The sequence below is a fragment of the Polypterus senegalus genome, chromosome 11, assembly GCF_016835505.1.
Source record: "Polypterus senegalus isolate Bchr_013 chromosome 11, ASM1683550v1, whole genome shotgun sequence".
Taxonomy (NCBI): domain Eukaryota; kingdom Metazoa; phylum Chordata; class Cladistia; order Polypteriformes; family Polypteridae; genus Polypterus; species Polypterus senegalus.
Window position 1 is genome coordinate 127564505 of NC_053164.1, and position 13119 is coordinate 127577623.

At 36.9% G+C, this 13119-nt stretch overlaps 1 protein-coding gene across 1 annotated transcript in view; it reads right to left on the bottom strand.

Moving 5' to 3' along the window:
• Window positions 1–13119, bottom strand: part of LOC120538607 (equilibrative nucleoside transporter 1-like) — a 65763-nt gene that overhangs the window by 19412 nt on the left and 33232 nt on the right. Inside the window, exons 6-8 of the mRNA XM_039767993.1 lie at window positions 6369–6503; window positions 4817–4914; window positions 3819–3918 (exon numbers count right to left, since the gene is read on the bottom strand). Coding sequence (XP_039623927.1) covers window positions 3819–3918; window positions 4817–4914; window positions 6369–6503 — 333 coding nt within the window. The remainder of the gene's footprint in view (window positions 1–3818; window positions 3919–4816; window positions 4915–6368; window positions 6504–13119) is intronic.

Sequence of the window (13119 nt, forward strand, 5' to 3'; positions counted from 1 at the left end):
AATTGACCAATGAATCTAAGCAACTGAAGTTGGAGGATCCGCTAACAGCGCAAACAACATCCTTCTGTCATATCCTTATGGAAAATGGCAAAGAAAGTTGTCAGTCGTTTCTCAAGAAACCACTAGAACAGTGAACAGATGATCCAATTTTCGACAAATTGTGTGAATTGTTAGCATGCATGATGGTAGTGAATGACATACCTGAAAGAAAATCAAGTCTCATCGAAAGGTACAATGACATACTGACAAAGGATGAGGAACACAGAAGCAGTTTATTCTTCAACTGATCACAAACCGCTACAAACATTTTCCACCTTCATTAAAGACAGTTCTAATGTTGTAGACTTACAACTGTGGAACTGATGTCTTCTGTTCAGTTCAGATGGTATAAAACTGCCAAATAGGGTGATCTCTAAATGTTGTTTATTTTTATTAAAATTTTGTATGTTTGTTATAAAAACACAAAAAAAATCAAAAATAATGTTGAGGAGAACTTTAATCTGTTAGATTTTCTTTTTTGGACCAATACTGTAGATATGACAGTGCCACTACTACTATGAACTGACTCTGCACCTTGACTGCCAAAGGTCATGTAACAAGACAATTTCCCCTAAGGACTTAATACGGTGTACCAAAAATACCCAAAACAAATTTGATAATTTCATTAAAGAAACAAGCTTAGTTATAATGTATCCTGTGGACTTGTTGGAGGATTAGCTGAGGAAAGAATAACTAGAACACTAAGGGCCATTAACCAATTAATTACTTAACAGACCTGTGTCAACAAACACTACTGAGGTTCCTTCATACCTATCTACCTACAATACGTACAGGGTGAGCCAAAATGAAGTACCACATTTCTCAAGGCCATTGCGTAAGGTAGATGCAACCAAGTGGGTTGGGGTGGCGGTCTTTTGCTAGGCAATCCCTTGTAGTTGTCAGTTAGCAACATGCTTTGGTCTGGTGGGCACCAAGCTTTTGCCGTTGAAGAATTCTTCAAAAACAATGAATCCATCATCACTACACATCGCGCCTTCTGAACACACTTCAGTATTCCTCCTAACAGTGATGTTTCAAATCAGAAAACAATTCTTCAGTGGGTGGCTAAATTTAGACAGATGGGTACAACACTGAACAGAAAATTTCCAGGCTGTCCTTGGACTGTACGAACATCTGAAAACATCCAAGTTGTGAGGGCATCAATTTTGTAGTCTCCTAGATGTTCAGCATGCAAACATGCTTCTGCCTTAGGCATTTTCAACACGTCTTTCAGGAGGATTTTGCAAGAGGATCTTAATTTTTCATCCATACAAAGTGATGGTAGTGCAGGAACTCACTGAGAGAGACTGGGAGAGTCATTGAAAGTTGTGCGTGAACATTCTGCAAACCGTTCATCAAGATGCCATCGTCAAGTGTTGCATAAATAAACACAACTTTCGCTATTGGGCTGAAATCGTAATCAACCCTCGTAAACTTCATTAAAGATCATTTTACGGTCTGGTGCGCCGTTGCAGTTTTTGCCATTGTAGGCCCTTACATTTTTGAGGAGGGGGGAGCAACGGTCACTGTCACTTCAGAACTTTACATTGAAATGCTGGAGAACTGGAAGACATGGATATAGTGGATGGCTGGTTTCAAAAGGATGGAGCAACAGCTCATATAGCACAGAGATCCATACGAGTTTTGCAGGAGATGTTTCCAGGGAAGCTGATCTTCTTGCGTGGCAATGTCGAGTGGCCTTCACATTCGTCTGATCTCACTTTGTGTGATTTCTCTCAAATCGAAGGAATACACACACCAACCTCAAAAACTTGAAGCCCTCAAGGACGATATTCACCACAAAATAGCTGCCAATCTCCTTGAAATGGCCAAACAAGTCTTGCAAGCATTCAGAAATCGTCTTGAAGAATGTATTGCTAATGATGGCCACCACCTTGAAGATATCATTTTTAAAACACAGTAAAAAAAACTATTTTGTATACTCTTTCTTGTATCATAATGAAATTTACCTTATCTTGTAGCATTTTTGTAGAATAAACATTTGAAATGTGGTACTTCTTTTTCAGATTTAAGAAAAATAATACATTACACATGCTTGACTCTTTGATACTTATATACAAATGGGAATTGACAAGCTAAAGTATATCAAACTGCCTGCTCTCATCACAGCTTCTCTTAGGCTCTTTATATAATATGGACACAATGTGGTGGTTCAGTGGTTACCTCTGCTGTCTCACAAACCCCAAGTCCTGGCTTCAACCCACATCCCATTTGTTGTCTGTCCTGAGTTGGCATGAATTTCCATGTTAACATGTGCTGTGGTCCTACATCCACTAGGCATGCGTGTCAAATTAATTCTTTATTTCAAACTGGCTCTGAGAAATGTAACTGTGCCCTTCAATTGGACTGGCATTCTGTACAGAGTTAGTTCCTGCTTTAGCTGCCCATAAGGCTGAATTGTATTAGGAAGATTAAATAATGGCTGGATGAATATATGGGTATAGTAAAAATAAACAAATTTACAGAAATGTAAGGATGGCAACACAGGGATGGTGGAGTAATATGATATAGCAATTAAGTTACATCAATAACTTAAATCCACCAATTCAGTATGTGTATAAACAAATTACACAGAAACAAAGAAACAGAAAAATATAAATAATATAAATTATAAAATTACCAAAATAATGTAGATGTGAAAAAAAAAAATAATGTGTTGCTACATTCGACTGACATAATTCAAAGAGATGATAAATGGTCAATAACTTCATCAAGATTATTACTAAAGGTGGTGTCACGCACATGCACATGAGAGACAGTTTAAGGGCTTTGGTGATGGTAATTCTCAGCTGATCCAGGGGCTGGAGCTTTGTTATAGCAGCATCCCTTTTCCTGCTTCTGCAGAAATGAAGATTGACAGCTCTCCACCTATGACACCACTTCCTGGGTCTTCCCAGTTGGACCCTCTGCTTCCTGCCTACATACATTATAATCGACAGAACTGCAATCTTTATCATTCACTCCTATCTGAGGGTGACCGTCTCTATGTTTAACACACTTTTATTGTTCATTTAATTGTATAGGGTTTGCCACAAGGTGCCGTATCACCCTGCCTTTGTCTTGTCTTTTTCTTACAGTGGCTTAGTAAAAATATTTTTTGTATGTTTTCATATTACTGTTCTTTTTTTGCTTATAGGTGTCATACAGTATACTTATTCTATTGGTTGATTTATTCATTTATATATATTATTTACTATAGTATATTTTATTTCTCCACTGTTCCTGTGTTGCAATCCCAATACTTCTGTATATATTTTTATTTTAATTTTATCTTTTTGATGTTTCTTGTACAGTATATTTGTACTATTATTTTATATTTAACATTTTTGTTTTTCCATGTACTATGTTCAAGTTTACTGGATTGTTGTACTTGATTAATGTACATTTCCTTCAATATATTATTTACTCTGTGTTTTGTAATTTTGATATCTACTTTAAATATATGACTTTGATTTATACAATATTATTTTTTTATATTTAACCCCTGGTTATATTCACTATTATTAGGTTATTAGTTACTTTGCTAATAATGGATGAATATGCAGTATATACTTCACTTAACTTAACTTTTGTATATCTTTAGACTATGAACTAAAATAAAGTTTTCCTCTTTGTTAATTAGTGAACAAATGGATCTTTGCTTTACACTTCATCCATCAGGGTGTACTTTAGAAAAGGACAATTGCTGTACATAAACATGAACACCAATCTACATAGAAAAACTCCGATAATCAGGTAAGTGTGAATTGTCTCCAGACCTTTAACATCTGTAGCATCCTGGCTTGTTGAATTTGTTGATGATTGTTTCAATTCTCCCTTTTCCTTTTTTTGTTTTCTTGTGTAGAATTGAACAAATTCCTTTTGAGGAAAAAAAGAAGTTATTTTTAATAAGTGAGGTCATTTGGATAAGTGGCATGTTGATACATCAGAACAGTGAAACCCAAGCTAATAGCGGCTAAAGTAAAACAGGAGGTTGTATAATAAATGGACATCTTTCCATCCATTTTTTAAAACTCATCAATCCACAGTCAGATCGTTGGGAATTTCAACTAATCCTGACAGCATTAGGCAAAGCCTATAAACAACCCTGAGTCACTAATTTTTATTCATTGGGTAAGTGACAATGGCTGTAATTCATAAAATGACTACTGCTCTGTGATTGGATTGTGTACTGCTATTTCTCCTATTTTGTTTTAACATGATTTTTAGTTATTTATCTGTTTATGAATGTTTATACTCCTGATGACCAAGACTACTTAACTGGTACAGTGATACTTGTTCGAGTGATAAATAAACTTGCATTACTGGCATTTTTGACACCTCTAATCCTGTTGTTGTGTTTATTTGGGACCCACTCAACATGACAATCTGCACTCAGTCTTTTGGAGCTTACTTTGGAGGTGATGGCCAACCTAGCACAAACATCTTTGGGATGCAGAAAATGAAAAAAAAACAAAAAAAAAAAAAACAGCAAAACTTGAGGATAAAGTGCAAAGCCAGCCATGGTGGTGTCCAGGCCAGAGACACTGGACTCTTTAGGAGATAGTTGCTGGATTATGCAGAATGTATAAAAGATCAAAAGGAAATAAAGAGCTCTACTGATCTGTCACCTGTGTTTATTTTAAAATCATACATTTATTTTGTGGGAAAAAAAATATTTAAATAATTTAGATGGAAAAGGAAGGAAAAAAATCAGACTTATGGTCCACCTGTCCAGTTTTTATGTGAAGCCAAAAATGTCTGGAGGAATACTTACAAATTTTGGAAGGATGCTGCAGCCACACACAGTAATAAACACCATACTTGAACTCATCAGGAAAAAAATGAAGATTTGATGTGTCCAGTCAGTATGTCCTGTAAAGAAAACATATTGGAAAACTATGACTTGGTGATACAGTACAAACCATGATTAACCAATTATGGTTGATAAATCAAATTTTTTGGTTTATGCCTATTTTCTTGCTCAGATCCACACAAAAGTTTATAAATGAGGCCCCTGGACTTATATACACTAGCACTGTAGAGTCATCGTGTTAGCCCCTAATAGAAGAGTAGATAATTAACACACTGACTCTAGAAGGCATTCACAATGAACCGGCAGGAACTGTGGAAAACCCTCTGGATTCACAGGGTTGAGAGCATTTCCTGCAAGTGAATGACAGGTGGTCCCACCTTTTGGGGTAACTGCTCACATAACAAAGGTAGCTTTTATACTGTACATAGACAAAACCAAAAAGAATAATGTACATAATCAACATAAATCAAAGAATCAAAAATAGAACAATAGAGGCATAAAAAATAAATTTGAACCCCAGCCAGGGAAGGAACCCTGTCTGAGACATGACACCAGCATAGTTGGCAGATGCTTCCCTATACAGTAAATGTTTGTATGGGAAGTTGCATATGCACATTTCGTGCCTCTTTTAGCTTTGTAAATGAGGAATCTGCTTTTTGTCTTTCCTCAGCTTTACTCTCTACATTCTTGTGTAGGTAAGCTTTACAATGTATAAATTTGATTGGCATGCAAAAGCAAATAAAATGCACCACCTTCCTCAACCCGTTTTTAACTTGTGCAAACAGTTCTAAAATACTGTAAATGTCTTCAAGAGATTACAATTATTAAAATAATATTTTTCTTATTACTGATAAATCAGATCAATTAACCATACATCTGCATACTGACATATTATTTTTCACAATTAAATACAACATTCTGCTGTGCATGCTATACCATATCATACACCACTGTTAGATACTCTTATGATTTTATATTATTTCAGAAAAGATTGATTGCAACTAAAATATTGAAACAGTAACAATTTATATATATATGTATATATTTATATTTATATATATGTGTATGTATCATCTCCAGACAGAGGAGCAGCTTCAGCGACAGACTGCTGTCACCGTCCTGCTCCACTGACAGACTGAGGAGATTGTTCCTCCCCCACACTATGCGACTCTTCAATTCCACCCTTAAACGTTAACATTATACAAAGTTATTGTCTGTTTTACCTGCATTGTTATCGCTCTTTAATTTAATATTGTTTTTTAACAGTATGCTGCTGCTAGAGTATGTGAATTTCCCCTTGGGATTAATAAAGTATCTATCTATCTATCTATCTATCTATCTATCTATCTATCTATCTATCTATCTATCTATCTATCTATCTATCTATCTATCTATCTATTTACCTTTTTGTAATACTGAAAGAATGTCCTATTTAGCTTATTTTCTTATCACCAAAATATCAGTACTTTATTAAACATGTTACTGTGAAATTAGGAAGGGATTAAAATCATACCAGTCATGGAGATGAGGAGTGCTACAGAGGTGAAGATGAAAGACAGGCCCTGTCCAATCATGTGGGCTGTGGTATAGCGCTGTGGAAAGATTCCCACCAGACCACTGACAACAGATCCAATCATAGCTGTGGAACCTGGAAAACAAAAAAAGTAGCTGCAATTGTACAGTACATCTTTTTGTAAGATTTTGTGTTGTTTCCTATCTTTTGTCACATATACCCTTCCTTGTGCTTTGTGACTCCTTAGTTCTACTGCTTCCTTCTTTATTCATTTCATGCATTTATTCATTATTTAATCATTTTGTTGCTATACTAACATTACAAGCTCAATAAGAATCCACAAGATTCTACTTTATAGGCAACTCTCAACCATCTACAGTATGTGTAACCTGGCTGTTAGCTCAGGTCTTTGGCCTTTGTGTTCTTAATGGAGCTATGTCTTTGTCAAACTTGATAAATGGTGAGAAACTGAGATTGACTGCTCCCAGGCTGACATTTTCCAGGAGAAATAGAAACTTCAAGGCAATCTGTGATTTTTAATTATAAATTCTAGCAAATAACTCAGAGCTGTCTGCACAGTTCAACGATTTTGAGTTCACTAAATTATGGTATGAAAATGGTCCTCTGGTCTGCTCAGCGGCTCAAGATCAATTTAGTGCTGTGTATTTAAAGAGTCACTCGATCAAACAGGAACTGAAAATTAGAATGAGTGACAGATTTAGAGTAATAAATATGTTGTAATGATTTCTCTAGTTGTTATTTTTTTCATCTGTGGTGACAGACATGTACACACAAAAAACTGCTAAGCAAAATTTGAATCTATTGGAAACTTCTCTAGAGTCCATATTCCATTCGGGTAGCGAGTACAAGATGAACAGTCTCTCAGTCCCTAAATGTCGTATTTTCTTTTTTATCCATGGGCTGTTGATAGATGCAGTGATACTTAAGCAGTGCTCCTTTTACCTTGGAAGTCGGATGTCGTAGCTTGGAATGATGTCACACCCAAGTTGACTGAGTTCCAGTAAAGTATTCAAAAAATCAACATGGATACCTCCAGGAAAACCTTTGTTGTGCTTGCTTTTTCTGAATTTATGTCAGTTGACAACAACACATTACAAGCTATTTTGCACATCCAAACAATGCAGCAATATCTTCACAGATAGAAGTTGGGTAGTATGACTGATTTAATGAGATAATAATAGGTAGAAGTACTAATAAACAGTATAATACTACAGCTTTCAATAAATTTCGTGATGTAGGTTGCCATTTTGCATTGATGTCATAATCTGAAGTCAGACAAACTCTGACTTAACAGGCCAGCCCCGAGTTTTCAAGTAGGAAATCTGACTTGTGGCGGCATTCCAGTTAAAAATTCTGACTAAGAATTCGGAAATTCCAACTTCCCGGTTCAAATGGAACACAGCATAAGTCTAGTTCTTTATTGAGTCTCTTTATTCAACAGTTTCCAGTTATGTATCCTCTTTATTTTAACTCTAGACCATTAGTTCTCAAGTTAAGTCCTGGAAGTGGGGCTGCAGGTTTTTATTCCACTGTTTTTCACCATCAGTAAGCTTTTCTTAACTTGAACTGAACTCGTTGTTTAATAAGCTAAGTGTTTTTTTTCTTCTTTTATCACTGTATACTCTTAAAAATAATGGTTCTTTAATGGCATTTTATGTTTTTTTACTGGGTTGTGTGATTCCTAGTAGATCCGTTGCTTAACAAAAAATCATTTCATTCTTTGAAGGATTCTTTACATATAAAGTTGGGTCTTTGTGCTTTCAAAAACTTCTTAATATGTAGAAAAAATAAAATCTTTAATGTATGAATGGCTACCTAGTAGGACACTAGCAGACTAAGAAAACTTGGACTTACCCTATGTTACTGTATGCAGCAAGAGCCCTTTAAAAATCATGAGCAGCTGGTATTTTGCAAATCAGTAATTATCTATTCATGGTTATTTACTGTATGGCGCCTGTTATGGATCTAAATAAATAAAGGTTCTTTCTAGAACCTTAATGTGGATGGGTCTTTTTGATCCTTTTTCCTCACTAAGTTGTATCTGAAGCATGAAAATGATTATCAACTGGGAGACATCACGGAAAATGACACTAAATATCAAAGAAAATTGCAGTTCTTTGAGTGTCATACCTACTAGTGTGACTATTAATAAATAACAACTTAAATAACTAGAACTCCTGGAAATTGTGAAAAACAGGATGATGAGAACAATGTTAAGACAAAACACATTAAATTATCTCCATGTTGCATAAAGAAATGCTTGCCACATTCTAATAAAAATGAGGAAAACCATTTTGTTATTTCCAGATTAACAAAACTATGAAATAACAGCTCCCATACTTTAAGACTTAAAAGTAAAGTTTGTTAGAAAGAAAATCTACAGCCCCAGTGGACCTCAGAAATGAACTCGAGAACCACTGGTCTGGACTACGGGTTTAGTGCCTGTTCTGTGTTCAGATTAGGCTGTGTTTGATGGTGGATAATTTTAAATACATTGAAAAATGGGCTTTTGCAGAATACAACTCTTGTCCACTTAGTTAACTCTTTTAGAAGCTTCCTATGTTTTCAGGAGAGCTATAAAGGGTTATACCAATTTTGGCATGGCTGACTCTGCTTCTATTTTTCACTACCTATTCTCAGAAATCAAGAATCACTTGTTAATTTCTTCTGATCTTGAATATTGCAATTCTTTCTATTTGGGTGTTAGTCAGTCTTCACTGTCCTGTATTCAGCTTATCCAAAATTTAGCCACTTGACTCCTGACTAGCATAAAGAATGCAGAAAACATTTCTCCAGTGCTGGCCTCTCTTCATTCGCTGCCAGTAAAATACCGAATAGAGTTTAAAGTTTTATTATTTGTCTTTAAAGTACTTCATAGTTTGGCACCACATTATTTCTCTGACCTCCTTCACCTCTATTCCACCTGTAGGCCTTTGAAACCTTCTGATTAAAAACTACCTTACAATCCTTGTTGAAGCTTAAGGTTGATCATTCTTTCTCTTTGCCCGGTCTGCTCTATGGGATAGTTTACCCCTTTACAATCTCTATGGATATTTCTAAATCATAATTTAAAACTTTTCTTCCCCAGTTGGCTTATTGAGATGCTTAAAGGTATCTACTGGTCTGTTTTAATTTTTACTGTATTCCTTTAAGTGGTTTTGGCATAATTAATGTTTTTGTTTTGTATTTGTTTTTTTCATAAATATCTACTATATAATAAAATACTGCTGTCAATGTGTGTGTGTCCAGTCACTCCAAGCAATCTGATTGGTCAGTTTGGCTTTGATCTGATTTGTCAGTTTGCTTTGGTGGCTCAGTGGTAAGGATAATGACATAATGCGATAGATAGATAGATAGATAGATAGATAGATAGATAGATAGATAGATAGATAGATAGATAGATAGATAGATACTTTATTAATCCCAAGGGGAAATTCACATACTCCAGCAGCAGCATACTGATAAAAAACAAAATTAAATTAGTGATAGAAATGCAGGTATAACAGACAATAACTTTGTATAATGTTAATGTTTATCCCCCCGGGTGGAATGGAAGAGTCGCATAGTGTCAGGGAAGAACGATCTCCTCAGTCTGTCACTGAAGCTGCTCCTCTGTCTGGAGATGATACTGTTCAGTGGATGCAGAGGATTCTCCATGATTGATAGGAGCCTGCTCAGTGCCCTTCGCTCTGCCATGGATGTCAAACTGTCCAGCTCTGTGCCTACAATAGAGCCTGCCATCCTCACCGGTTTGTCCAGGCGTGAGGCGTCCCTGCTGCTTCCCCAGCACACCACTGTGTAGAAGAGGGCACTTGCCACAACCGTTGGATAGAACATCTGCAGCATCTTATTGCAGATGTTGAAGGACGCCAACCTTCTAAGGATGTATAGTCGGCTCTGTCCTCTCTTGCACAGAGCATCCGTATTGGCAGTCCAGTCCAATTTATCATCCAACTGCACTCCCAGCTGTTTATAGGTCTGCACCCTCTGCACACAGTCACCTCTGATGATCACGGGGTCCATGAGGGGCCTGGGCCTCATAAAATCCACCACCAGCTCCTTGGTTTTGCTGGTGTTCAGTTGTAGGTGGTTTGAGTCGCACCATTTAACAAAGTCCTTGATTAGGTTCCTATACTCCTCCTGCCCACTCCTGATGCAGCCCACAATAGCAGTGTTGTCAGCGAACCTTTGCACGTGGCAGGACTACGAGTTGTATTGGAAGTCCGATGTATATAGGCTGAACAGGACCGGAGAAAGTACAGTACCCTGCGGCGCTCCTTTGTTGCTGACCACAATGTCAGACCTGCAGTTCCCGAGACGTACATACTGAGGCCTGTCTTTGAGATAGTCCACGATTCATGCCACCAGGTATGAATCTACTCCCATTTCTGTCAGCTTGTCACTAAGGAGCAGAGGTTGGATGGTGTTGAAGGCGCTAGCGAAGTCCAGAAACATAATTCTTACGGCACCACTGCCTCTGTCCAAGTGGAAGAGGGATCGGTGTAGCATATAGATGATGGTATGCGAACTGCAGAGGGTCAAATTTCTGATTGTGACCTTTTTTATTTTTACATAAACAGAGTAAAAAAAAGTGAATAACATACCAAGCAACACTGGGTTGCTAAATACTAAAGAAGTGCAATGGGAGCCTCCTTCAAAGACCTGAATTATTCACAACAATGCGAATGATATTTCTGCTGTAGGTAATGGGGGCCTGTCTACCATTGGTGGTATTTAAAAAGCAGAAAGGAAGTAAGCAAGGTGCCTCAAAATGATAAAGTCTGCGGGAATGCAACTGAGGAAGGAAGCAGACAGTAAGAGAGTTTGAAACACAAGAAGATAGCGAAGAAGGGTGTAGGACGAACGGTAAGGTTACCCTTAAGGCATGAGATATCAAATATCAAAAACTTTTTAATTTATTCTATTACTTGTCTTTGACAGGTTAGGTAGCTTGTATGTTATATAAATATATGTTTAATGTATGTTTTTAATTTTTTTTCAGAAGTAGTTTTATTCTGAGTTTATGTACAGCACTTTGGTCAACATTCGTTGTTTTTATATGTGCTTTAAAAATAAAATATTGATTGACTGATTGATTGAACAAAAATATATACTTATGCCTGTTCAGGGTACATAACATTTACCAAAACTGAACTAGTACAGTGCACTTTACGGTACAATGTGGCCTCTTGTCTGTGCAATTAGATCACATTTTTTTATATAATATGCTACCGAGGCTGTTCATTTGTCTGTCCAGGATTTTAAATCACCTGTAGCTCGCAAACCGTTCAAACTATTGACCTGAAGTTTGGTACACATGACTCCAAAGTTATTCCTCTATTTATTTTTATTTTTATTTTATTGAAGAATCAATTCTCAGCAGTGGCCAGCAGGACCACCTTCGCTGGCACTTCCCCTACCTCTTCATATCTTAATCTTTCTTGAGGCAGATTGAAGACTTAAGTGCCGGCTTAAGTGAAAAATTTAAGAAAATGTACTAAGTAATTGCAACACAAACACTGACTTAATCAGTTTTAATGCAAAAAGATGCCTACGAAAGAAAAGAAGCGGTCCGCTAGGGTGGAGAAAAGAAGAGCTGCTCAGGAAGCAACAAGCGAATCAACCTCTGAGCAAACGAATGCTAAACGTACAGAGAAAGAGTAAGAAAGGAATGCTCAAGTCAAGTCCATTCAATGCACGTTATCGTACAGTGTGCCGCTACTGGTTAAAATATAATTTTCCAAAACATTTTGATGGCCAATAGAAATATAATACAATTTTCTGCTGCCTGTTCATGCTTTTTCCTATTCACGTTCAACCATTCACATTACACTGTAACAGTTGTCATGTGTATTGTATGGGCAGCATTTGTCTGTAGTTTTCTATTTTCTAATTAAACTACAGAAAGGTTTATTTAGGTGAGAAAAGTCTTGGGACTACACTGAAAAGAGCACCTGTCTGGGAGGTCCAATGAAAGCAAAAGAGAGAGGGGTTATATGAGAAGTGAAATGGTTATAAGCAGTAGCGAATAAAGGCAGAAAGAGAACAGAACCTGAGAGATGGGCAGTCAAAACCACCTGTGTTTGGAAAAACAACATCATTGGCAGGATGACATCAAATGAACCTGGTTCATTCCTGAGAAAGACAAATGATAATTCTCAAATGATAACAGATTTCTTTTGTTTGTGGTGAATTTGGAAGAGGAACTGGTTAAGTCTGAATGAAGAAACAGTAGATGATTGTTTCCATGGATCTGAGGTATGGCTCAGCAAAACCCTTGGGCTGAAATTGACTTTCATATATATATATCATTTAAAAACTGCATTTTGTGTTTACTTGTGTTATATTTGACTAATGGTTAAATGTGTTTGATGATCAGAAACATTTTGTGTGACAAACATGCAAAAGAATAAGAAATCAGGAAGGGGGCAAATAGTTTTTCACACCACTGTATATATATATATATTATATATATATAGTGGTGGATGGCTGGAGCCCTTGTATGGACTTGGGGAGCAATCCTGGTCAGGACAGTTCTTCCTTCAAGACACTAGATGGCAACCACCCTGGGTTGTAGCGGTGCCTAGGACTCCTAGGACTAGGGTTTCATGGGAGTTGGAGTTTGGTGTTGGAGTTTGGTAGAGCCCTGTTGGGATCCATAGGTGCCACCAGGGGTGGCTCTATCTGCAGCTGAGTCCTACAGAGTAATCTTCCTCCACACCCAGACGTG